Source organism: Pan paniscus, chromosome 4, assembly GCF_029289425.2.
Source record: "Pan paniscus chromosome 4, NHGRI_mPanPan1-v2.0_pri, whole genome shotgun sequence".
NCBI lineage: Eukaryota > Metazoa > Chordata > Mammalia > Primates > Hominidae > Pan > Pan paniscus.
Genome location: NC_073253.2, coordinates 24,535,672 through 24,562,942, shown reverse-complemented (window position 1 = coordinate 24,562,942; position 27,271 = coordinate 24,535,672). Strand labels below are relative to the sequence as shown.

Below are 27,271 nucleotides of genomic sequence, written 5' to 3'. Positions count from 1 at the left end.
TTGACTTGGAATAGTGGCTTTTTCCGGTCTCTGGACTCAAAATGGAACATTGGCTATTCCTGGGTCTTAAGCCTGCTGGCTTTTGCACTGGAACTACACCATTGGTTCTCCTAGTTCTCAGGCCATAAGGCTTGAACTGGAACTAAACCATTGACCTCCTTTGGTCTTCAGCCTATGAAATCATCCTGCAGATGATCTTGAGACTTCTCAGCCTCCATAACTGCATGAGCTAATTTCTTACCTTATAGTAAATCTCTCTCTCTCTCTCTCTATATATATAGACACACACACACATATACGTATATATACATATATATACACACACACACACAAACATAAGTACACACACACACACACCCTATTCTGACCCTTACCAATAAACATCCTACCCTGCGATTATAGGCTTAGTAGAGAATGTTTGTGGCAGTGCATTAATACCAGTATTTTTATTTTTTAATTTTTGTAGGTACATAGTAGATGTATATATTAATGGGATACATGAGATATTTTGATACAGGCATACAATGCATAATAATCACATCAGGATAAATGGGGTATCCACCACCTCAAGCATTTATCCTTCCTTTTTGTTACAGACAATTCAATTATACTTTTTTAGTTATTTTTAAATGTACAATAAATTATTGTTGACTATAGTCGTGCTGTTGTGCTATCAAATACTAGATTGTATTCATTCTATTTTTTGTACTCATTAACCATTCTAACTTCCCTCAACCCCCTCTGCCCCACTGCCACCACCTTCATAACCTTTGGTAACCATCATTCTACTCCCTATCTTCATGAGTTCAATTGTTTCAATTTGTAGTTCCCACAAATAAGTGAGAACATTTAATGTTTGTGTTTCTCTGCGTGGCCTATTTCACTTAACATAATAACCTCCAGTTCCATCCATGTTGTTGCAAATTACAGGATCTCATTCTTTTTAATGGCTTAATAGTACTGCATTGTGTATATGTAGCACATTTTCAATATCCATTCACCTGTTGATGGACACTTTGGTTGGTTCCAAATCTTGACTGTGGTGAATAGTGTTGCAACAAACATGAGAGTGCAGGTATCTCTTTGATACACTTTCTTTTCTTTTGGGTATATCCCTAGGATTTCCTTTCTTTTGGGTATATACCTGGGAGTGGAATTACTGGATTATATGGTAGCTCTATTTTTAGTTTTCTGAGGAATCTCCAAACTTCTCCATAGTGGTTGTACTAATTTACATTCCTACCAACAGTGTATGAGGGTTCCATTTTCTCCACCTTCTCACTAGCATTCATTATTGCCTTTCTTTTGCATAAAAGCCATTTAATTGAGGTGAGATTATATTTCATTGTAGTTTTGATTTGCATTTCTTTCATGATTAGTGATGTTGAGCACCTTTTCTTATCCCTATTTACCATTTGTATGTCTTCTTTAGAGAAATGTCTATTCAGATCTTTTGCCCATTTTTAAATCGGATTATTACATTTTTACTCATAGAGTTCTTTGAGCTCCTTATATATTCTAGTTATTAATCCCTTGTCCGATGGGTAGTTTGCAGATATTTTCTCCCATTCTGTGGGCTGTCTCTTCACTTTGTTGATTGTTTCTTTGGTTGTGCAGAAACTTTTAAATTTGATATGATTCCATTTGTCCATTTTTACTTTGGTTGTGGGGTATTACTCAAAAAAATCTGCCAGTCCAATGTCCTAGAGAGTTTCCTCCAACGTTTTCTTGTAGTAGTTTCTTAGTTTGAGATCTTAAATTTAAGTCTTTAATCCATTTTTGTTTTGATTTGACTTTGTGTGTATGGTGAGAGATAGGGATCTAGTTTCATTCCTCTGCATATGGATACCCAGATTTCCCGGAACCATTTATTGAAGAGACTGCCCTTTTTCCAATGTACGTTCTTGTCACCTTTGTGGAAAATGAGTTCACTGTAGAAGTACGGATTTGTTTCTGGGTTCTATTCCATTCTGTTCCATTGGTCTATGTGTCTGTTTTTATGCCAGTACCATGCTGTTTTGGTTACTGTCACTCTCTAGTATAATTTGAAATCAGGTAATGTGATTCCTCCAGTTTTTTTCTTTTTGCTCAGGATAGCTTTGGCTATTCTGAGTCTTTTGTAGTTCCATTTAAGATTATTTTTCCTATTTCTGTGAAGAATGTCATTGGCATTTTGATAAGGATTGTGTTGAATCTGTAGATTGCTTTGGGTAGTATGAACATGTTAACAATACTGATTCTTCCAATCCATGAACATTAAATATCTGCATTTTTGTGCCTTCTTCAATTTCTTGCATCAATGTTTTTCATAGATTTGTTTTGGTTTTTTGAGATAGGGTCTTGATCTTTTGCCCAGGCTGGAGTGCTGTGGTGTGATCATGGCTTACTACAGCCTTGACCTCCTAGGCTCAAGCAATGCTCCCACCTCAGCCTCTCAAGTAGCCGTGACTACAAGTGCACACCACTACACCTGGCTAATTTTTGTAGTTTTTGTAGAAATGGGATTTTACCATGATACTCAGGCTGGTCTCAAACTCCTGGGCTCAAGCAATCCACCAACTTCAGCTACCCAAAGTGCTGGGATTACAGGCATGAGCCACCACGCCTCGCCAGTTTTACAGTTTTCATTGCAGAGATCTTTCACTTGATTGGCTAAGTTAATTCTCAGGTATTTTATTTTACTTGTGGCTATTGTAAATGGGATTTTTTAAATTTTCCATATGGTTCACTGTCGGCATATAGAAATGCTACTGATTTTTGTATGTTGATTTTAAGTACTGCAACTTTACTAAATTTGTTTATCAATTGTAATTTTTTGTTGTTGAAGTCTAGTTTTTTCCAAATACAAGATCATATCATCTGCAAACAAGGATAATTTGACTTCTTCCTTTCCAATTTGGATGGACTTTATATCATTCTCTTGTCTGATTGTCATTAAAATAATTGCCATTTAAAATAATTGTCATTATTTTAAAATGATGTCATCTTATTACAGATTGCATAAACATACAAGTGAACTAACAAACAAACAAAGAGGAAACGAATAAAAATTTGACACCTAAACTTTGTACCCCACTTTTTAACTTTTTGTTGTTTCTATTTATATCTTATTATATACTGTCTATGTCTAGAAAAGTTGTTGTAGTTATTATTTTTTATCCGTTCAGTGTTTAGTCTTTCTACACAAGAAATGAGTAGGTTACGCACCAAAATTACAGTGTTATAGTATTCTGTAATTTTCTGTGTCCTTGCTATTAACCATGAGTTTTGTACATTCAGATGATTTCTTATTGCTTATTAATATCTTTTTCTTTTAGGTTGAAGAACTTCCGTTAGCATTTCTTGTAGGATAGGACTGGTGTTGATAAAATCTCTCAGCTTTGTTTGTCTGGGAAAGTCTTTCTCCTTCATGTTTGAAGGATATTTTCGCTTGATATACTACTCTGGGATAAAAGTTTCTTCAGCACTTACTAAACATGTCATGCTACACTCTCCTGGCCTGTAAGGTTTCCACTGAAAAGTTTGCTACCAGGTGTATGGGAGCTCCACTCTATGTTATTTGTTCCACTTTACTTGCTGCTTTTAGGATTCTTTTTTTTTTTTAAATCCTTGACCTTTGGGAGTTTGATTATTAAATGCCTTGAGGTAGCCTTCTTTGGGTTAAATCTGCTTGGTATTCTGTAACCTTCTTGTACTTGAATACTGATATCTTTCTCTACGTTTGGGAAGTTCTCATTATTAACCCTTTGAATAAACTTTCTCCTTCTGTCTCTCTCTTTACATCCCCTTTAAGGCCAATACCTCTTGGAGTTGGCCTTTGGATGATATTTATAGATCTTGTATGCATGTTTCATTTTTATTCTTTTTTCTTTTGTTTCCTCTGCCTATTTTCTTTCTTTCTCTTTCTTTCTTTTTTCTTTCTCTTTCTTTTTCTTTCTTTCTCTTTCTTTCTTTCTTTCTTTCTCCTTCCTTCCTTCCCTCCTCCCTTCCTTCCTTCCTTCCTTCCTTCCTTTCTTTCCTTCTTTCTTTCTTATTCTTCCAATCCATGAACATGAAATATCTGCATTTTGTGTCTTCTTCAATTGTTTTGCGATGTCATGTTTTTCTGGATGGTCTTGATGCTTGAGGATATTTGTCAATATTTGGACATTGAAGACTTAGGTATTTACTGTAGTCTTCACAATCTGGGCTTATTTTTACCCATCCTTCTTGGGAAGTTTTTCCAGATATTTGAAGAGGCTTGGGTGCTGTGATCTAAATTTTTGGTTATTGCAGCCATATCTGCATTAGGGGGCATCCCAAGCCCAGTAATGCTGTTGCTCTTGCAGACTCCTAGAAGTACTGCATTGGTGGTCTTGGATAAGATCTGGGAAAATTCCCTGGATTATCAGGCAGAGACTCTTGTTTTCTTCCCTTACTTTCTCCTAAACAAAAGGATCCTCTGTGTCTGTGCTGAACTTCCTGGAGCTGCCAGAGGGTTGATTCAAGGACTCTTGTGGTCACTGCCACTAGGATTGTGCTAAATCAGACCTGAAGCTAGCACAGCACTGGGGGTCTCACCCAAGGCCCATGGTGACCACTGCATAACATATATCATAGTCTAACTAATAAAAATAAAGGCAAGAAAAATATTGAAAGAACTGAGAAGGAAAAGTACCTTATCTTTAGGGCAAAAGCAATCGGAATGACAGGAGATTTCTCATGGAAAACCATGGGTCCCAGGTGGAAATGGCACGCTATTTTTCAAGTGCCAAAAGAAAAGACCCTCCAGCCCTAAATTCTATATCCAGTGAACATATCTTTCACAAGTGAAGGGGAAATTAAGATATTCCCAGATGAAGGAAAAACTAAGAATTTGTTGCACACAGACCTACCCTGAAAGAATGGCTAAAGAAAGATCTTTAAACAGAAAGGGAATGATAAAAAGGAAAGAACTTTGGAACATCAGGAAGGAAGAAAGAACACAATAAACAAAAGTAGATTTCACCAGAAAGGATGTACAGATGAAGAATAAGCATATAAAATGATGTTCAACACCATTAGCTATTAGCAAAATGAAACCACAGTGGGATATCACTAGATGCCTACCAGAATGGCTAAAATAAAATCCATGACAATACCAAATGCTGGTGAGAATTCACAGAGACTGGATCACTTATTCATTGCTGATGGGATGCAAAATGGTAAGCCACTCTGGAAAACAGTTTAGAAGTTTCTTCAAGAATTAAACATGAACTACCTTGTGACTCAGGAGTTGCAGTCCTGGGCATTTATTCCTGATAAATGAAAACTTATGTTCACACAAAAACTTGCACATGAACATTTATAGTAGCTTATTAATAATAGCCCCAAAGTAGAAACAATTCAGGTGTCCTTCAATGGGTGAATAGTTAAACTGTGGTATATCCATGTATGGAACACTCCTCACTAATAATAAGAAACATACTATTGATACACATAACAACCTAATCTCCATATAATCATACTAAGTAAAAAAAAAAGCTGATACCAAAAGATTATGTACTGTATGATTCCATTTCTATAATATTATTGAAATTACAAAATTATAGGAATGGAAAAGAAATTGGTGGTTGCCAGAGATTAAGGAGGGAATGGGCTGGGGTGACATGAGTGTAGCTGTAGAAGTTAACATGCAGAATTCTTGTGGGGATGAAAATGTTCTGTCTCTTGACTGTATCAATGACAAAATCCTGGTTGTAATATTATATTACAGTCATGCAAAATGTTACTAATGAAGGAGTTTGGGTAAAGGGTGTAGGAAATCTCCTTTATTATTTCTTATAACTGCATGTAAATCTGCAATTATGTCAGAATAAAAGTTTAAACAATTGGAAATGACAGTTTCACCTCTCTGGTATTATTTTATTTTCCTGTTGCTTAATTGCCCTTGTGTTGTTCTCTAAGTGCTAGGCATATTACTAGAAGACAGAGACATACAATTCTCTTTTCCAGTAGCTGGCATGAATGAGAAAATAATCATGGATCAAGTTGTTATTCTGTTATGATATTGATTTTCATTTTACTTTAAATAGATTAATGCAATTAAAACAGTCATTGTAACATAGATACCCTTTGGTAGACCAGCATTCCCATGTACGTAAGTACTGTAGCCTTAGCATCTGTGGCTTATATCTAAGTTTGTGATATAAAGTTAAGAAGGAATTTCTGGTCCTTCCTATTTGAGACAATAAAGACATCTATTATTCTAGTTATCTTTCAGTTAAATAGACCTATAGCTAAAAACAAATTTGAAACTGATTCCAAATACTTTCTTTTATATATGTGTGCTAGCTGAAAGCACACAAGTTCAAGAAAGACCATGTGTTTTCCTTATTTTCACATTGCCTATTCCATTCAAAGACTATTTCTATATTGATTTTCTTTTTTTTTTTCTTTTTTTTTTTTTGAGATGGAGTCTTGCCCTGTCGCCCTGGCTGGAGTGCAATGGTGCGATCTTGGCTCACTGCAACCTCTGCCTCCTGGGTTCAAGCTATTCTCCCGGCTCAGTCTCTCGAGTAACTGGGATTACAGGCACCCACCATCATGACCGGCTAGTTTTTGTATTTTTATAGAGGCAACATTTCACCATGTTGGCCAGGCTGGTCTTGAGCTCCTGACCTCAAGTGATCCACCTGCCTTGGCCTCCCCATTGTCACTTTTAAATTGCATAGTGCTTCTTTGTGTTTATTATATGTATTTTATAAACACAAGAACATTTTGATTGTTTCATTTCCTTTAAATATTTGAACTATGAAATAAATCCTGCGAAAAAACAGCGGGCCAAATGTATACATACAGTTTTTAGTAATCAAATCACTACCACCTTGTTTCAGAAATGTAACTTTATCTGAATTTTAGTATAAAACTTTCCATTATGAACCCCTCTGATGCCATCTTGCTTTTTCCTTGACTATCCCCACCTTGCAGATAATTTATATCTTGAATTTTATGTTAAATTATTCATATTCTTTTTAAGTAGTTCTATTCTTATATATTATTTGGGTTTACCTGTTTTGGAAATTGTGCAAATGAAATTAATCCAATTGTATTGTTCTATGGTCCCTGTTTTGTTCAATCATATGTCTGTGAATTATCCATGCTTTTGTGTGTACTTGAAATCCTTTCATTTTAACTGTTATATAGTATTTCAGGGAATATTTTAATGTATCCATTCTAAAGCCGTTAGATTTTTGAGTTATTTCCTTCAGTAAGGCTTTTTATTTTATCGTTACACTGCAGATGCTCTTAAAAAGCATTCATTGATTTTTTTTTTTCATTTTTTGACACAATCAATCACTTCCTCCTTCCTGAAGAATGCTCTTCTTTGGGCTTTTGTAATAATACACCTTCCTGCTCTTAATCCTTACCTCACTTGGAGCTCCTTCCTGTTGGCTATGTTGGTCTTCCTAGCCAGTAAATGTTGGGATCCACCAAGAATCAATCTCCAGGCTAGACTATATAGAACTGTTTATTAAATATCATCTGTACACTGAGGACTTCCACATTTTTATCACTAACCTCATCACCTCTCCTGATCCAGACCCATGTATCTGATTGCTCTTACTTGATGTCATCACTTGAATGTCTAAGAGGCATCTCAGACTTACTATGTATAACAGATAACTCTTGATTTGTCCCTTAACAATATTTTCCCCAGTTTTCCACCATTCATTATCCATTTACCCATTCATCTAGGCAAGCAGCTAGGAGTTACCTTCACTTCTCCTCTTCCTTCCACCCAATATCAAATTCATCGAAAGTTCTATTGACTCTAAGCTGAGCGTAGTGGTGCAAGCCTGTAGTCCCAGATACCTAGGAGAATCTCTTAAGCCCAGGAGTTGGATACCAGCCTTGTTGATATAGCGAGACCCTCATCTCGAAAAAAAACCCAAAATGAAACAAACAAAAAAGTCCTATTGACTCTACATTCAAATATATTTCTAGTCTGAGTACTTCTACTCATGTGTATTTCTAGTCTGAGTATTTCTATTCATGTGACCCTATTTATTCTACCACTGTTTCTTGCATGAACGAATGCAAAAACCTCCATGCTCATTCCCTACTATATCCTAATATACACAATAGCCAGAACACTCATGAATAATGTTAAATAAAATGTGTCATTCTCTTGCTTGAATCCTCTAGGGTCTTCCTGCCACATTTTGAATAACGAACCTACATGCCTACATTATCTGTCTCCTATCTACCTCTCTGTTTTTTGTTTTTGTTTTTTGTTTTGTTTTTTGTTTTGAGATGGAGTCTCACTCTATTGCCCAGGCTGGAGTGCAGTGGCATAATCTCAGCTCACTGCAACGTCGCCTCCCGGATTCAAGTGATTCTCCTGCCGCAGTCTCCCCAGTAGTTGGAATTACAGGTGCTTGCCACCATGCCCGGCTAATTTTTTGTATTTTTAGTAGAGATGGGGTTTCACCGTGTTAGCCAGGATGGTCTTGATCTCCTGACCTTGTGATCCACCCACCTCAGCCTCCCAAAGTGCTGGGTTTACAGGTGTGAGTCACCACACCCAGCCTCCACCTCTCTTATAGCAGCATCCAGCACTCTCCTTCTAGTCACATTGGCCTTAGGTTCTTCCTTGAACAGACTAAGATGGTTCCCATCTCCAGTGCCTTTGTAATTATTCTTTCTGCCTAGAATATTTCCCAAGATCCTTATGTAGCCTATTCATTTATTTCCTTGCAGTCTCTGTTCAAATATCACAAGAGCTTCTATGTCCAGTTTTATATAAAATGCTACCCTTACCATCACCGTGCATTCCCTTACCTACTTTTATTTTTCTTCATAGAACTTGTCTTCAGATAAAAATCTATCATTAATTCCACAACCCTTGTACAACCTGTATCCTCTGCTAGAATAGTAGGTTCTATGAGTGCAGGTATTCTGCTGTTCAAATCTATATCCATTGTATGTCACTTGGCTTGTACTAGGAGTTTAATAGTTCTTGGCTCAGTAGTAAATAAATGCACATTCCTTTGATTCTTCCTTGACTAAAGTGTTCATGCTTCACGTTCCAAAACACTTTTTCCAAGAAAACTTTTCAATAACCATAATTTGAAGAAGAGCAGAGGTATATATGTCCAGGACCCTACTCCTTAGGATATTTCCATATTTGAGTGTAAACATGAAACCAATTTCTTCTACTTCCGCTTTCCTCCCCTCTGCCTTCTCTCTACTCTCCCCAGCCTGCCCCCCAAAATTTCTATGTGACAGTGAAAATATAAATATTCCTCCTTTTCCTGCATACTTATATTTTACCACATGTGTTATTTGAAGCACGATTTTCAATCACAATTGGAGAAATGGAGGCAAGAGTGACATTTCTGGTCTAATTTGCTTCCTTGGTCCATTTGAAGGCATCTCTTTCCTAATCTCATCACCGTATGTTATGTATTTATCTCTCTAATTTATCTTAGAAGATTATGAAAAGTATAAAACCCCATCTTTAGGTAGTACTGTCATCATCATTGCCCTTCAGTTTGTTTAAGAGAAATTGAATTTGTTTAAGAAACAAGAATTTGTTTAGGACAAGATCAGAGGTGTCATAGATTCACTTAAATGGTGTTGTTTAATTTCTAGGAGTTGAGGAGTGCTGAAACAATTGGTCGTACCATCATATCTCCAGCTATTTCTGGAAAGGATTTTGTGATAACTGAAGGCACATTGGTCTTTGAACCTGGCCAGAGAAGCACTGTATTGGATGTCATCCTAACGCCAGAGACAGGATCTTTAAATTCATTTCCTAAACGCTTCCAGATTGTCCTTTTTGACCCAAAAGGTGGTGCCAGAATTGATAAAGTGTATGGGACTGCCAACATCACTCTTGTCTCAGATGCAGATTCGCAGGCCATTTGGGGGCTTGCAGATCAGCTACATCAGCCTGTGAATGATGATATTCTCAACAGAGTGCTCCATACCATCAGCATGAAAGTGGCCACAGAAAACACAGATGAACAACTCAGTGCCATGATGCATTTAATAGAAAAGGTAAGTTTTTGTGAATATTAGTAATTTGTTTAGTGAAATTTTGTAAATTTAAAAACCCAAGTAAAACCAAAATCACATTCTCTTTTAACATTGGTTATTATGAAATTATGATAAATTTAGATTTCTGAACATAGGAATAGAATGCATCATATCTGACACTGTCCTCTTCCTTGGATATGACTGATGCCTCTTTGGAAATCTCAGTCTTAGGCTTGGAGAATGACCTAGTGCAGTAGTAAAGACAGCCTAGTGCATGAAAAAAAAGGCTCCAGAGGTTGGAAGCTATAGGCAGTTGGCGACTCTCCAGAAACTGGCCAATTAACTTTGTAGTTTGAGCCTCAGTTTTTTTAGTCCATTAAGAAAAAGACTTGAACTAGATTATCTACATAGTCCTTCCAGTTTAAATGCCATGGAATAGAAATTATCACCCTCTGCTTGTTCTGTAGTCCTCACGGGCACTGAAAACTTTCACAGAAAAGAAAAATTAAGAAATGACTAGATAATTTCAGACATTCCATTTGGTACATACTTGTACAAAACAGATTTTATTTTAAACCTATTTACTTACAACTCTGCAAATGATGGAATTAAATGGAGATGTGAGAGCCTAAGAATATAAATTTTGAAAGATATCTATAAAGTTATTACTTAAAAGCCTCCTTTGGAGGTTTACTTTGGGCTTTCTTATCAAGATATTTCCTATCAATATATTTATATACAAGAACTGAATGTTTTGAGTACATACCCATGAATGTATAATTACTACATCTCTTGCATAATGACCTTTAAATACTTTAGAGTTAACAATGGGGTTTTAGATAGTCGTGCATACTTTCCATCCAGTGGTATCTCTTAAAATACAATGCTTGAAAGATAGAAAAGAAAATTATAAAGTACAGAGGTAAAAAGAGCAGGCCATGGCAAACATCTTATAAAGCAAAGGGAAACGATTGCTATTTCATGCAGAGAAAATTCTGCAGTAAAAACTCACTCCACAAAATATTATTACTTGAATTTTCTAATGGCCCAATGGCATAGGACAATGCCAAGTTGTTTTTGGCCAGGGAAAGAGAAAGAATGTCCAGTAATTACATTTTAGGGAAGGAAACAGGACCTCACTTCATATGATTTAGGGAAAATATATGGAAATTCTGCTACTTTTTGTTCTCAATAAGTTATGTATGTTAACCAAGTTATTATTGGTTAAGAATCAACACTTATTTCAGTAGAGTTGTCAGATAGTACATCTTGACTGTTACTAGTACTATCGTGAATAATACAATGGAATTATAAAAGTAGCTCCTATGGGAAAATGTAATTAACTTTTTTTGAGTAACCATTAGCAAACAGTACAATTTTCTCATATATGAAGATACTTAAATAAATAACCTGGGAATACTTGGAGGGATAAAATATATTTTAAATGTTATAAAAATATTGTAATATTGTAAAATATTGCCTGTAATCCCAGCACTTTGGGAGGCGGAGGCAGGCAGATCACTTGAGGTCAGGAGTTCAAGACCACTGTGGCCAACATGTGAAACCCTGTCTCTACTAAAAATACAAAAATTAGCCGGGCACGGTGGCACATGCCTGTAGTCCCAGCTATTTGGGAGGCTGAGGCAGGAGAATCGCTTGAACCCAGGAGGTGGAGGTTGCAGTGAGCCGAGATGGTGCCACTGCTCTCCAGCCTGGGCAACAGAGCAAGACTCCATCTCAAAAAAAAAAAATTGTAAAATCAAGTAGAAAACATCATTTGAATTCTTAAAAGAAAATGACTAGTATTTTATTTCAGCCGAAGCCTTCTTTGCTCTGGTTATTTTCAAATCAAGTTATTGTCACTACTTTTTAAAAAATAGTATGATATAATGTACTCTCAAATTCCTTTTTTATATGTACATCAATACTGAAATCTGTTGATTTAACTGACTTATTTAATAATTATAGAAATATATATTACATATGTACATACAGAAAATATATAAAGAAAACAAAAATTCTACTAACATAGACTTCAATAAATGGAAATTCATACCTTGTTCTGCAATAAGAAGATTCAATATATGGACACAACAGTTTTCTGTAAATTAACCTATAAATGAATCGTAATTCCTATCAATATATCATTAGGTTGTTTTGGGGTTATTTTTACATTGATAAAATGATACTAAAGTTTACCTGGAAATGTAAACATGTGAAAATGGGCAGAACTTTCCTGAAAAAGAAGAAAAAAGGAGAGGGACCTTACCCTAGCAGATATGAAAACATATTTGAAATATGGTGTTACTGTGATTAAAGGGGCACCGGTGCAGACATAAACATTCACATCAATGGAATAGAACAAAAAGTTCAAAAACTGAAGCATAGATGAAAATTTTATATGTGATAAAGTGCTATTTAAAAATCAATGGGTCGAAAATATTATTCAGCAAATAGTGTTGAGATGGCTGATGTAACCATTTGAAAGCAAAATAGAGCTGAACCTTATCCTAAATTCTACCCCCAATAAATTCTAGACAGATCAAATATTTCAGTGAAAAACTGAAACCATGAAAGTAGCAGAAGACGTGGATCAGTCATTTCATTTTTTTAGTTTAGAATGGGGAAGATCTTTCCAAAGCCTCAGACAAAACCCAGAAGCCACAAAGGAAATGACTGATAACTTGACCACATACAATTTAAATAAAATTTCTCTTAGCATACACCAAAGCAAAGTGAAAACACAACTAATGAGTGTGGGGAACATTTTTGCAAATACACGTGTGATGAGAATGTTTATTTCAGCATTACTTCTTATAACGATAAACACTGGGAAAAACGATAGCCATTATGAGGGGCCTGACTAAATGAATGCATGAAATGTATTTAAAAATGCAAGAAATACATATTTTATATTTTAAGCATAGCAATAATAATGAGAATAATAAAACAAGAACTGAAAATTTGGATTATCACATAAAGATAAGGTGGCAAAATTTACCAAATAAAAAGAAGGAATGCTCAGTTAAGTTTGAATTTCAGATAAACCACAAATACATTTTTTAGTATAAGCATATTGCAGATACTTATTTGGGACATATTTATACCAAAAAGTTATTGTTGCCTGTCTAAAATTCAAATAAGGTCATTTGTACTTTACCTGGCAAACCATTTATATATGCCATATGAAATTATATACACTCTAAAATAACCTCATATTAAAAAGGACAGAATAGAACTTCCAAGTACTGGAAGGTACTTCATTCTATAAGATATTATATTTTAAGTGAAATTGTTTTACATTTTTAAATTTTATTTTCCCCCACATTCTAAGTTCTTTGAAACAAAATCTATTATATACAATGTATTTCTTTTAAAAGATCTCAATAAATCTTAAGTAATATTATTACACATGCTAGAAGTGCCACAAGTATTATACTAAAAAAGAGCATCAGCTTTAAATGCCTCACTATAAAGACTTTCTGTATGAAATCCAGCTGTGGGTTCAGGCAAATTTTTGCTATGACAGAATATTCTATCCCCTGATTTTCCCAGGCATAGTGAAATAAAAAATATTTTAAAAGCTCTTAGTCATCTTAATAGCAAGAGCAGTCTAAAACCCCCCTGAATCTGATATGCTAACTTTCAATTTCGTCAGGTTTTGATTTTGTGGTTATCAAAGCTTGGCAAAGCCCATCAGGAGGTGTTGACTCTAATTTTTTGTTCTGAAACACTTGAAAGAGCACAGGAATAATTAGTTCTGTAAAAGTTTGATAGACTATCCCCTACCTCCAAAGGCCTCCGTCTTTGTCTTCTATCCTGACAACTTCTTAAGTTTTTTCCATGGTTGATTCAGGTCTTCTACTTGTTCGTAAGGCAATTTTAATACTGTTGGGAGTTCTTTTGTTGTTTGTGTAAACTGGCCTTGTGGAGCCAGCCTGTTTCTTTTCATCATATACTTTTTAATAACAGATACCTTATATTTCAATAATTAGTTTTTACACTTGATTTATTTTGTAATCATACTAACAAGGATTTTGAGTTAACTCTGTATTTTACTGGCTGGTTTTGTATTTCATGCTCGAGGTAATTTTGACTGACTTGTCTGTGAACTGAGTCAGTCCAGGTGGTTGCTTTGGCACAAGCAAGTGGGGAGTGTTGCCAGGCAGTGTAGGGCGGCTGTCAGGAGCACCTCCTAGGCTTCGTGGTCACCAATTGTGTGTGAACACAATTGTGCGCAAACAAAAAGAACAAGTTAGTCATCCTCCTTCTGCCTGAGTTTCCCTAACTGGAAACAAAACAAAGACAATAGGACCTTCCTCACAGGTTGTTGTGAAGAGTAGTTGCTAGAAAGTGCTGAAAACTACAAGGTCCCTGTTCTAACTGAGTATTATAGAAATGGCCTTTTTGTTTCAGTTTTGTGTGCTTTACTAAAAGAAACTTTGTTTTTTTTTAATATGAATGAAAGTGTGGGTAGCCATAGAATCCCTGGATCACAGCCTTTAATTCTTACAATTCTGAACATATTGCTTGGCTGGCTTCTGACATTTCATTTTTAGAAAAGTCGGAAGTTAAACTAAATTTTTGTTTTTCTGTTGGTAATTTTTTTCCTGTCTGGTTTCTGGTATGATTTTTTTTTTTACTCTTGAAATAATATTTTTTAAAATCACCCAAATATATCTGGTGTTGTCTCTTTTTCTAATTTTCCCTAGTATAAAAGCAATCTCTACATTTTTAGACATGAATATTTCTTCAGCATTTTAAGGAGCTGTGTTATTTTTTGCCTCTCTGCCTGCTCTTTTATATATACAATTATATCTTAGGGATTTGTCAAGATTTGTCCTACTAGCCTGTTATCTTTTCTCTGAGTTCTGGGAGATTTTCTTGAGCTTGTTTCCATTTATCATATTCAGTTTGCTTGTTTCAGTATCCAGTGGTTGTGCTCTGTCTCCATTTGTAATTTTTGCATTGCTAAATTTTTATTCTGTGTCTTTTACATTTCCCTGTGGGTTATTCTCCACTCTGCCTTACTATCTGGGAGATGACTATTCTTATAAATGCCAATCTTGAGCTCTACCATGAGCTTGGAACTGTACTAGATTACAAAGTCATAAAAATGAGGAACATGATCCACTTTCACGATGAGCTTGAAACAGATAAATCATTTCAAGGTTGTCATAAGTTCACTGATAAAGTTACATGTAAGTTACAAAGAGAGTGATAATGTAGGTTGGTAGATGGGGCATAGTCTAAGAATCATAGAGCTTGAAACAGATAAATCATTTCAAGGTTGTTATAAGTTCACTGATAAAGTTACATGCAAGTTACAAAGAGAGTGATAATGTAGGTTGGTAGATGGGGCATAGTGTAAGAATCATAGAGAAAGTGATGACTTTTAGAGTTTGAGGAAGTAATAGGGACTTATCAGAAGGTAATGGAGTAAGTGGCTTCACACCAATGCTTAAATGATAAAGATGTGGTCCTGTGTCCGGAATTGGTGGGTTCTTGGTCTCACTGACTTCAAGAATGAAGCCGTGGACCCTCGCGGTGAGTGTTACAGTTCTTAAAGGCGGCGTGTCTGGAGTTTGTTCCTTCTGAGGTTCGGATGTGTTCAGAGTTTCTTCCTTCTGGTGAGTTTGTGGTCTCGCTGGCTCAGGAGTGAAGCTGCAGACCTTCGCGGTGAGTGTTACAGCTCGTAAAGGCAGCGTGGACCCAAAGAGTGAGCAGTAGCAAGATTTATTGCAAAGAGCGGAAGAACAAAGCTTCCACAGTGTGGAAGGGGACCCGAGCAGGTTGCCGCTGCTGGCTCAGGCAGCCTGCTTTTATTCTCTTATCTGGCCCCACCCACATCCTGCTGATTGGTCCATTTTACAGAGAGCCGATTGGTCTGTTTTACAGAGCGCTGATTGGTCCATTTTGACAGGGTGCTGACTGGTGCGTTTATAATCCCTGAGCTAGACACAAAAGTTCTCCATGTCCCCACTAGATTAGCTAGATACGGAGTGTCAACTGGTGTATTTACAAACCCTGAGCTAGACACAGAGTGCTGATTGGTGCACTTACAAACCTTGAGCTAGATACAGAGTGCTGATTCATGCGTTCACAATCCCTTAGCTAGACATAAAGGTTCTCCAAGCCCCCACCATGTTAACTAGATACAGAGTGCTGATTGGTGCATTCACAAACCCTGAGCTAGACACAGGGTGCTGATTGGTGTGTTTACAAACCTTGAGCTAGATACAGAGTGCTGATTGGTGTATTTACAATCCCTTAGCTAGACATAAAGATCTCCAAGTCCCCACCAGATTAACTAGATACAGAGTGCCTATTGGTGCATTCACAAACCCTGAGCTAGACACAGGGTGCTGATTGGTGTGTTTATAAACCTTAAGCTAGATACAGAGTGCCGATTGGTGTATTTACAATCCCTTAGCTAGACATATTCTCCAAGTCCCCACCAGACTCAGGAGCCCAGCTGGCTTCACCCAGTGGATCCTGCACCAGGGCTGCAGGTGGAGCTGCCTGCCAGTCCTGCGCCATGTGCCCACACTCCTCAGCCCTTGGGCGGTTGATGGGACTGGGTGCCCTGGAGCAGGGGGAGGTGCTCGTCGGGGAGGCTTGGGCTGCTCAGGAGCCCACGGTGGTGGGGGGAGGCTCAGGCATGGTGGGCTGCAGGTCCCGAGCCCTGCCCCGCAGGGAGGCAGCTAAGGCCCGGCGAGAAGTCGAGCACAGCAGCTGCTGGCCAAGGTGCTAAGCCCCTCACTGCCCGGGGCTGGCAGGGCTGGCTGGCCGCTGAGTGCGGGGCCCGCTGAGCCCATGCCCACCCGGAACTCGCGCTGGCCCTGGTTCCCGCCCTGGTTCCCGCCTCTCCCTCCACACCTCCCTGCAAGCTGAGGGAGCCGGTTCCGGCCTCGGCCAGCCCAGAAAGGGGCTCCCACAGTGCAGCGGTGGGCTGAAGGGCTCCTCAAGCGCGGCCAGAGTGGGCACCAAGGCCGAGGAGGCACCGAGAGTGAGCGAGGGCTGTGAGGGCTGCCAGCACGCTGTCACCTCTCAGTCCCCCGTCATTTTGGATTTTTCCTCCTTTTTTCCCCTGTTTCTCAAAAAAACAAATAACCCAGTTTTTTTTAGTAGGAAGGGTCATACTTATTGAAAAAGGCAAAAGCTTTTGACTAATCTTGAAAAGGATTTTCTCATTTGGTGCTTTAAATATTTAGTGATTATGGTAGCTTCTATTTACTGGAAAAAAATAATTTTGCCACTATTATAAACAAATATTCTTGAGGTATTTATTTCCTTATTTGTTGGTCAAAAGAATAAGAATCCCTGGGGTAGATGTAAAAGTGAGACTAATTTTAACTCATGATGTTAATTATTGTAGTTAAAATTAAATAATCTGTGCAGGCATTTAGGACTTTATCTAATGATTAAGTAGAAAATATTTTGGTGATTATGCCTTTTCTTTATAGATGATTACTTAATGCCTTTTCAACTGCAAATATATATATTTGAAATATAATTTTGATACCAATTTCTCTTAAGTTTTCATAGGTTTATCCTTACTAATGTTAATAACTATTAATAAGGAACACACACACATATATGTATAGCATATAATTTAAGAAATTTATTTTTATAGATATATTTTTATACTTAGATTCTTTTTCCAGATAACTACTGAAGGAAAAATTCAAGCTTTCAGTGTTGCCAGCCGAACTCTTTTCTATGAGATTCTTTGTTCTCTTATTAACCCAAAGCGCAAGGACACTAGGGGATTCAGTCACTTTGCTGAAGTGACTGAGAATTTTGCCTTTTCTCTGCTGACTAATGTTACTTGCGGCTCTCCTGGTGAAAAGTAAGTATCTTTTAATATATTAGCAGTACCTTTTATGCATTTTTTTCACTGTTTACAAAGCAATATGTAATGCAAAATGACATTTAGATGATGTAACTAAGAATGATACAGTCAATGCATTGTACCACTTGGAAAGTTGAAGTTAATTATTTGAAGGAAACATAGCAGGTACATCAAAAAAATAAATGTATACTGTCAACAATATATTCCACTTATTTTGAAGTGTTTTTTGAAAATAACAAAAGCCTTACTGTTTACTCTTATTTATTTAATGAGTGAAAGATACATTCTGAATAGAAAAAAAAAGAGAGATTACAGCCTTTAGGAGTGTTTTGATGTGTTATTAATTGTGCTTTCCCCAATCACAAACAACTGTGATTGTTTTGTCCATCTGGAGACAACTCTCAGACTGTTGTTGAACTTCAGACTAGTTGTCGGAAAGCTAGCAAGAGGAAAAGGAAAAAATAAAATGTGGCTCATGTTCATTATTAACTACATAATTAATTTTATAACTATATGTTAACATACCTCTATGCTATAGGTACTATACTAATTACCTCTATATTAACTATATATATATATTTTTAGATGGAGTTTCGCTCTTGTCGCCCAGGCTGGAGTGCAATGGCGGGGTCTTGGCTCACTTCAACCTCCGCCTCCTAGGCTTGGGTGATTCTCTCACCTCAACCTCCCTAATAGCTGGGACCAGAGGCGTGCACCACCACACCTGGCTTATTTTTGTATTTTTTGTAGAGACAGAATTTCACCATGTTGCTCAGGCTGGTCTTGAACTCCTGGGCTCAAGCGATCCACCTGTCTTGGCTTCCCAAAATGCTGGGATTACAAGCGTGAGCCACTGTGCCCAGCCCAATGTTAGTTCCTAGGTCACAAGACATACGAAGTTCAAAGAGATAGTCAATCCAGATAGAAAAAAGTTATAAGAACAAGGAATAAAATAATAATGATACAAATGATATTAATTATACCTCTGCTATAGTCCTGACATTGATTTAAATTGAACAATATCGATTGCCTTTGTTAATAGGTAAAAACAGTATAATGAAATTTCCATGTGGTTCAACCTAATCCTTGCTAAAAGTTGTGCATATTATTTTGTCCTTACAGAGATCATTTTAAGTAGCTATTCAGGATTTGAGTGAGGGCTTTTAATACCCCTATTTACAGATGTAGACACTAAGGCTAGAAATCTTACACAGCTTGCCAAGGGTCACACAATTAGTTCATGGAGAGGCCTGGACTCAACCCCAGACTTACTTGAGTCTACAGCCCCTGCTGGACACCTGTGGTCAGAACAGATTGTAACCACCTACTTCATAGCAAAATCTGCCCCCTCCAGCCCCATGGCTCTGAAGTGCCCTATACTTTCATCCCAGATCAGTGCTAGGGTGTGACTTGAGGTAAAGGTATAGAATCAACATATCCCTATACTCTACTCTTCCTTTAATTTTGATGAGTGAGTCCTGGAAATTGAGGTTTTCTTAATGTGCAAAATCAGAAAAGCCTCACATGGGGCTTTTGAAAGGATTCTCCAATCCTCACCACTGCTCCTAAATGTCCATCTGAGACCAATGATTAACAGTTCAGCTCCTTAGTGCCTCTTATAAATGTCTCTAATGCTGTCTTCAGAAACCTCTGAAATGGATCATTTATTTGCTTCAAGTAAGTTTGCACTAAGTGAGGCCACAGTATGCATTTGTGTGTGTGTGTAGTCAAGAATACCTGTTATTGTTTTCCCCTGTTGAACTATGTTCAACTATTTTGTTCAATGAAATCAAGCAGTTCATAGCTTTGCAATCCCCACAATCTCATTCTTCTTTTCCCTTTTCCCTGTATCTCTATAAGATCACCAGCATGTTAAAATCACAAGGTTGTCTTAGATGTGAACCATCTACCTTGCTGTGCATGTTGAGTCCCATATCTATGCCTTCAAGGGCCCAGTGAAAACTCAAGAGCTTATAAGATGCACAGAAAGAGTGGCCTTTTCTGTTTTGTTGAATGCTGTATTCACGGGCCTAGAACAATGTCTGGTATGTGGTGGATTTTCAATGGTTACAATAAAATGAGGGAGTAGAATGAGTAAATGAATCAACATGTTTTCTGCCATACGCTTCCACTAAATAGACTTACCTTTCCTTTTGAGTTGTCCAGGAAGAGGAAACAGCATGTACAATGGCAGTCAGGCAAGAATTAGCATGGTATGTTTGGGGAGCTCATCAGTTTGTTAAAGATTGAACATGGAGTAAGCTAGGTAGGGTGTGTGTGTGTGTGTGTGTGTGTGTGTGTGTGTGTGTGAGAGAGAGAGAGAGAGAGAGAGAATGAATCTGACTTTGGATTTTAGAGACATTATGTTGAGAAGAGTGTTAAAGGTTAGAGAATAGGGCAAATAAAGAAATAGGAAAACCACAAAGGGGATTACTGTTCAGGTAAAAGAAAATGAGGACTGAAATTAAGGCAGGGACATGGGAGGGTGGTACCTTGAAAACAATTAGGTGGTAGAATTAATATGAAGATGACAAATTGAACACAGAAAATAAGAGAGAGATCAAGACTAGTTTGTTTACTCAGGAAGCCCTAAAGATGCTGAACATTCTGATATGCATTATTTATACATTGTCTTGAGCAATATTAAGGGAGTCTGCTGAGAGTTAAGCATTTGGGGAGTGAGCAAGGATATTGAGGAGAATGACGGAATCTAGAACAATCACTTGGAAGCCAAGTAAAAATAATGCCAGGTGGCACTGAGGGTCCAACTGAGGTTGGTCACTGTGAATTTGCAGTGGTGCCAATCTACATGTCAATGTGGGAGTTTTCCCCCTCATATCAACTTAGGTATAAAGCAGACTGTGGGATTGATCAAGGTGAATGCATTTGAGGGACATAGGTGTCATAGGATAAAGTGTCAGGGAAATTATGGTTATCAGCAAATAGAAGGTGTCAGGAATTTGTTATGCTTGCATCAAGCTTAGGAAGAGTCACTGCATGTGGTGATGTTCTTAGTTTGCCAAGATAACAGAGTCCCTGACTGGACTGAGTCTCAGTAGATGACAAAGGGTGGGAGGGGAAAAGGGATGTGGAGTCATGTGTTTGAGGTTCACTGGTCTCTTCCACATTGTATCTGGTCAGGGAGTCTGCAGTGACACCTTTTAGGCTGAGAGTCACCATTGAAGATGTGGTGACTTCAGATTAAAAGATGAGATTTTGACAAGTTATGGTGGAGGTGGAGGTATGTGAGGTCCATACAAATTGAGGTGTTTCAATAGGAGACATGGACAAAGGACCTAGAGCCCCAGGTGAATAAGTGGATTCAATTCAGGTATTTGAAGGCACCAATTCAAATAGGGTAGCTGAGGTTACAGAGGAGATTTTTTGTAGAGAGGATGTATCACTACATGAAAAAGTTGGCCCTTACTCTTTCTTTTCCTGACTCAGTTTAAAATTCTCTGCTCCATTTCCTACATCTGGGGTCTTGACAAGATATCATGTAAATCTACGATGTAGTTGTACATACTCTACATCTGTTGTGACATATATAACTTTTAACATTTAATGCATAAATCTTATCCCAACATTCTAATATTCTCTCAACTTTTCCTGGCAGGTTTAAGATCTGATTTATCTGTGTGTCTCCTGATTGTTTGCAAACATGGTGGGTCAGCCAACAGGATGCATCTGATTCTCTGGGGGACTGGTTACAAATATAAATTCCTAGAACCCCTAATCCCCTCCTTCAGTAGGGATTCTGATTTAGTAAATCTGTGATGTAATCTAGAAATCTGTACTTTAAAGCAAACTTCCAAGTAATTTCAATGCACACTGAGGTTTAGAAGCAATTTCACTGAGCCCAGGCTCTTATTATGCCTAGTAGATCTTCAAAACAGACTTGTTAAGTGAAAAAAGATCACTGTTCAGTGCTGTTTCTCTTATCAGTCAAATAAGATTATATTAGGCAGTCTCTGGTGGATTAGAAAGGCATGAGGTAAACTCTTGTTGAAAACATGGGCCTGGATATATAAGGTTTATGATGTTCTTAAATAAAGTGAAGGGCTTTAGCTCAGTGGGGGGACATGCTTTTCTCAACCTATTCCAGCAATGCTGATGTGACTAACATAGAAAAGCACACTTTTAAAGCCACAGATTTCATCTTTATGGCCACAGATTTCATCTTGATATCCATAAAACAGTTTTCAAAAACCCGTGTTTTAGGTTACTAGGAGGATCAAGCAAGAGGATGCAGAAAATTCTGTGCAAAAAATCATGACAATTATCCACAAAAGAACTGAAGGCACATTCTATCTACTGCTTCTGGGTTTGTTGTGTTATTGTTATACATGAAGAATAGAATCCAAGTGTAATGCACTTTAACAAATATAAGTGGATATATGTATTCAAATACATGCCATTTTTACAGACCCTTTGCTTTTCTGTTGTAGAAGCAAAACCATCCTTGATAGTTGCCCATATTTGTCAATATTGGCTCTTCACTGGTATCCTCAGCAAATCAATGGACACAAGTTTGAAGGAAAGGAAGGAGATTACATTCAAATTCCAGAGAGGCTACTGGATGTCCAGGATGCAGAAATAATGGCTGGGAAAAGTACATGTAAATTAGTCCAGTTTACAGAGTATAGCAGCCAACAGTGGTTTATAAGTGGAAACAATCTTCCTACCCTAAAAAATAAGGTAATCTTTCATTCAAAACACTTATGTGGTTGGAATCTGATTTATTTCTTTAGCAGGCACACTTGGAATGCATTTGTTTGATCACAGTTTTGGTAAGTGCTACACATGGTGAACTACTATGAAATGTGTTCCATCTTTATGAACTATTTGTAGAAAGTTTCGTTTCTAAATGAGTTGGAAATATATCCTTCATGTTTTGAGTAAAATACATATTATATATGTGGGGAAAGTAAAAAATATATAGCTTTAACTAATATACTATTACGTACTTAACTTTTAATGAAGTCATCCAGTTAGAGTCAAAGTGAGTGTTGTCAGCTGAAGACTGCTGAATGGCTAAGGCGGGGTAGAAAGGGCACAATGGAAAACCAATCGGACGTCCTGCATGCATAAGTGAGCTAAATACTAACAGTGAGAGAAAACAAATGACTGTAGCTACTAGAAAAATGAAGTCAAGTTCAGGGTAAGAGACTCAGTCATTACACCAATTGTAAAACATCATTATATGTTCTGTTGTTTTTGACATTCTAGGTATTATCTTTGAGTGTGAAAGGTCAGAGTTCACAACTCCTGACTAATGACAATGAGGTTCTCTACAGGATTTATGCTGCTGAGCCTAGAATTATTCCTCAGACATCTCTGTGTCTCCTTTGGAATCAGGCTGCTGCAAGGTACTTATTAATAAAATAAAAAAATCAGAATTTGGTCCTTCCCCATTTTGGTACCACTGAGCCTAATGTTTTGTACTGAGCATAGATGGTGGCCCCAGATGACATTAGACTGGAAAATAACCTCCACAATAAATAAGAGGAAGCAGCATAGGAAATGGTCTAGTATTGTTCTGATGGCAAATGCAGCCCAGCATTTCAGTATGTGTGTAGCACATTATTTACTTCTTCATTTTTACTACTTTCATGGGATGTGGCATGAGTTCTGCTCAATTCTGATAACCTTGAAGTTACTAGTAAATTTATTGGGCAGGAAAGAAATTCCTTCTTTTACCCTTTCCATCTGGGCTTGTGGTTCTGGAAACTGATGCCTTGTGTTTAAGAAGAATCAGCAGGAATTTATAATTCTAGTCCACATGGCTTGAAGTACATTTTGAGATTAAATCCATGGACACAAATGGGAAGGAAAGAATGATTCTTTTTTTGAATCTCCTCGGCCTCAGGCCTCAAATTTCTGAGCAGTTACAGTCACTAGGAGCTCAGTCAATGCTGCAGGATCAGGCAGTGCTGGCCTAGAAGGGTCTAGGGTTCCTGTCAGCCACTTGATTTTGTTTATTACTGAATTTCAGCCACGCAAACTAAAATTCTAAATAGGTTTAATACAATAGCTTAGTTTGGTAACCAACTTTCCTCAAAAACACTGAAATTTCTGCTTTCTTTCTCTTAAAAAAATTCCACTTGAAATTTCTTCCTAGGTTTAAAACAAATCTTAAACCTAATAAATAGAAATACTCTGAAATCTTCAATATATAATTAATAATGAATGTTTCAAGCTGCATCTGGAGTTTGGGTAAGGAAGTTTTAGGTCCTTAAAAAAGTAAAGAAATTAAGAGGCATTTTAAGGGAAGAGGCTCAAGCGATAGTCACTGAGGAAGGCTCAGAAGGCTTGGCATCAGATGCAATGTTTGCTAAAATTATGACATGGTTTTTCTGCTAAATTAGCCAGAATTCATAAAGGAAACACTTTTAAGAACCTTAGAAAACATACACATAAGTCACTCCAAAGTAGAAAAAAATTGAGGAAGAAATCTTAGATAACCATACAAGTAATTTATATGGTTCAAAATACAAGGACTTGTGGAAGAAAAAAAACAAGGAAGAGTAAACACATATCACAGCCATGTTGTTCTTGTGTGAGTTTTGAATGGTAGAGAAGAGTGCCTTCTATTGAGCATGTCGGGTAGGTTTGCTAGATTAGGTAGGAATTTGTACTGCCCTGTTGAGAGGACAAGCTCCTTTGGTACCAGGAATGCCTTCAAAGCTTTGGTTGGTATTTAGGCTGCTTCTTAAGACATCCTGTGGAATCCGTTGTGTCATGTCCTGGACAAGATGTTCCCTTCACTGTTTCTTCTTGAAAATGTGGTCTACTTAAGTCTTGAGCAAAGAACACTTAATTTCAGTAAGCTATTTTTTCTTTAAAAGCCATCTCAACACCTTCAGTATTGATGAAAGAGGAAAAATGACTATTGTGTTTTTGCCCTAGCTGGTTGTCTGACAGTCAGTTTTGCAAAGTGGTTGAGGAAACTGCAGACTATGTGGAATGTGCCTGTTCACACATGTCTGTGTATGCTGTCTATGCTCAGACTGACAACTTGTCTTCATACAATGAAGCCTTCTTCACTTCTGGATTTATATGTATCTCAGGTCAGTGACAGTATTTTTGAATCAATGGTTATAAATATTTATGAAAATGAAAGTCTGTTTTCCCATAATCCTTTTACGTATGCAAGATGCAAACATACCGTAATTCATCAGCACTAGAAGAATACAAACTTTTTCGTTGTCTTAGTCATTAATTCATTCAACAAATATTTATGGAGGGCCATCTCTGTACTGAGGATACAGTAAAGAATGAGACAGTTTCACCCCATAAAGAATATGTAATACAGTGTAGGATAGAAGCTAGATAATAGGTAAGGAAAGGCTATAGTTTACAGTACCATGGTTTAGAGGGCAGGTACTGCAGTTACAATGTGAGGACTATGTGAGATATTAAATAATACATACAAAGAATTTTCAAAAAAATACATGCAAAGAATTTTGTGCTTTTATTGTTTTTAAAGCTACCTCATGGGTAGATTTTGTATTCTACAACTTAAGAGTTGTGAATATGCCAACCACTGTGTTAAAAAATAAATCATCTTTCACATTCCACATCTAGGCCTCATATTTGGCAGTAAGAAGAAATTAAATTGTATTAATGTCTGTCAAACTATTTACCCAACAACTTAACAATAGAAGTATTATTATTTGCTGTATTAATTATATGGTCGGGCATCTGAGAATTCCTTAAACTATAATTCTATACCCCACCCTCACCCATTCTGTGCCCTGATTCTCTTCTTTCAGCCCCACAACTTTTTCTATGAACAAGGTGCTATACAGTGAATTAAATTAAGAGCTGGGCATAGGGTAATGGTTAAAAAATGCAAACTTTGGAGCCAGACTGCTTGGGTTCAAATCCTAATTATGCTGTTAGCTAGTTGTGGGACCTGGATCAAATTACTTAGTTTCTCTGTACTTCATTTTTCCCACCCATGATATTTGATTATAAATTGTGTCTATGTAACAGGGTGATAAATATATGAAGTCAGACATTTCTGACATTCTGCTTTAGTGATATTTTGTCTGTAAATGTGATTATTATTGAATGCATATCTCTTGTATTTGGTATGCAAACAGTCTCTCTAATAGTCATTATCTTTTAGGAAGTTTTTCTGGAGATAGAATCAAGTAATTAATTACTATTCTTTGTTCTGGTTGCCAGTCTTTCCAATATAACTTTATTTTATATAGTTATAAATTTTCTTTAATGTATTTTAATTCTGAACCTAACTTCAATTCAATAGCAAGATAATAACTTCTTATTCTTAATATCTTTCATAAAGGATGACATTTCTTATGTAATAGAATCTTCTAGGTCCACATAGTTCCAAAATCAGATGGAGACATCCTGTTTTACTTTTATGCTAATGTATTTAAAGAGCAAAGAAATTTTATAGAATGATGAAATAAAATCAAAAGATATAATGTTGAAATACAATCTAGATGTCATTTTACATGTTTCCATAGAGGCATAGGTTTATGTGCTGCTATGACCCACAAAATCCCTTGCTTGTTCCCAAAGACTGAATATCAAAAAAAAAAAGGAGTTTTAAAAACTAAAGAGAGAATGTTATCCTGATTTTATAGAAAACTAGTAGGACTGAATATAATGAGTTTCCTGGAGAATCATTAATAAATACCCGTATATCTTCTCTGCAACTTACTCTAGAAAAGGCTACATGGATTTGCTCATGTATTTGAGAATCAACACCTAAATGTTAGTATCTGCTTTTATCACTTTTGACTTGGAGTCATATTTGAAATTATTTTATTCTCTCTGTCCATGTCATATTGTTATGTAATTGCATGTTCTGTCGATAAGGAGACACAAAGTCTTGTCTTTGTACCTCAGTTTCAGCTCATCCCTCAGGGCTGGATGAATTCCCATCCCTCTGATGGATCCCCAGGAACCAGAAAAGAGAATTTTATATATCTTACATACATATTCTTTATATATCTTATATACATATTCTATAATTTAGGTCAAGACACATTGAATATCACTCTGAACTTGATAGAACTTGGCTAGTACTTTTCCTGAAATACGGCAGTATACAATTAGACAGGAATTTAACCTTTTTTTAAAAAAACAGAGTAGATCACAATGTATCGGTACCAATTCTAGTTTGCAGTTCTATTTACTATACTAGAGCAGAACTACCCAAATGATCAAAGTGTGTCAAATAGTTGTAGAGGCCAAAAAGCTTACCACTTCTCAGCTTAGAAAGATGAAAGAAAAGGGCATATACCTGTGACTTAAAATTGTAAACTAGTTTGCCAACTATCAGAAAATTAAACAAAGATCATTCCTTGAGGTTAAAATGAAGGGACAAATCATCCATTGCTGTGGGCATTAGAGTGCAGCATTATGGAACTCAACACA

The 27,271-nt window shown here is 36.9% G+C and overlaps 1 protein-coding gene across 3 annotated transcripts in view; it reads left to right on the top strand.

Moving 5' to 3' along the window:
* Positions 1-27,271, top strand: part of ADGRV1 (adhesion G protein-coupled receptor V1) — a 602,883-nt gene that overhangs the window by 272,950 nt on the left and 302,662 nt on the right. For all 3 annotated transcript variants that reach the window (XM_003822773.3, XM_055112209.1, XM_055112210.1), the window contains 5 exons: positions 9,616-10,023; positions 17,670-17,854; positions 22,306-22,555; positions 23,087-23,226; positions 24,767-24,927. In XM_003822773.3, coding sequence (XP_003822821.2) covers positions 9,616-10,023; positions 17,670-17,854; positions 22,306-22,555; positions 23,087-23,226; positions 24,767-24,927 — 1,144 coding nt within the window. The remainder of the gene's footprint in view (positions 1-9,615; positions 10,024-17,669; positions 17,855-22,305; positions 22,556-23,086; positions 23,227-24,766; positions 24,928-27,271) is intronic.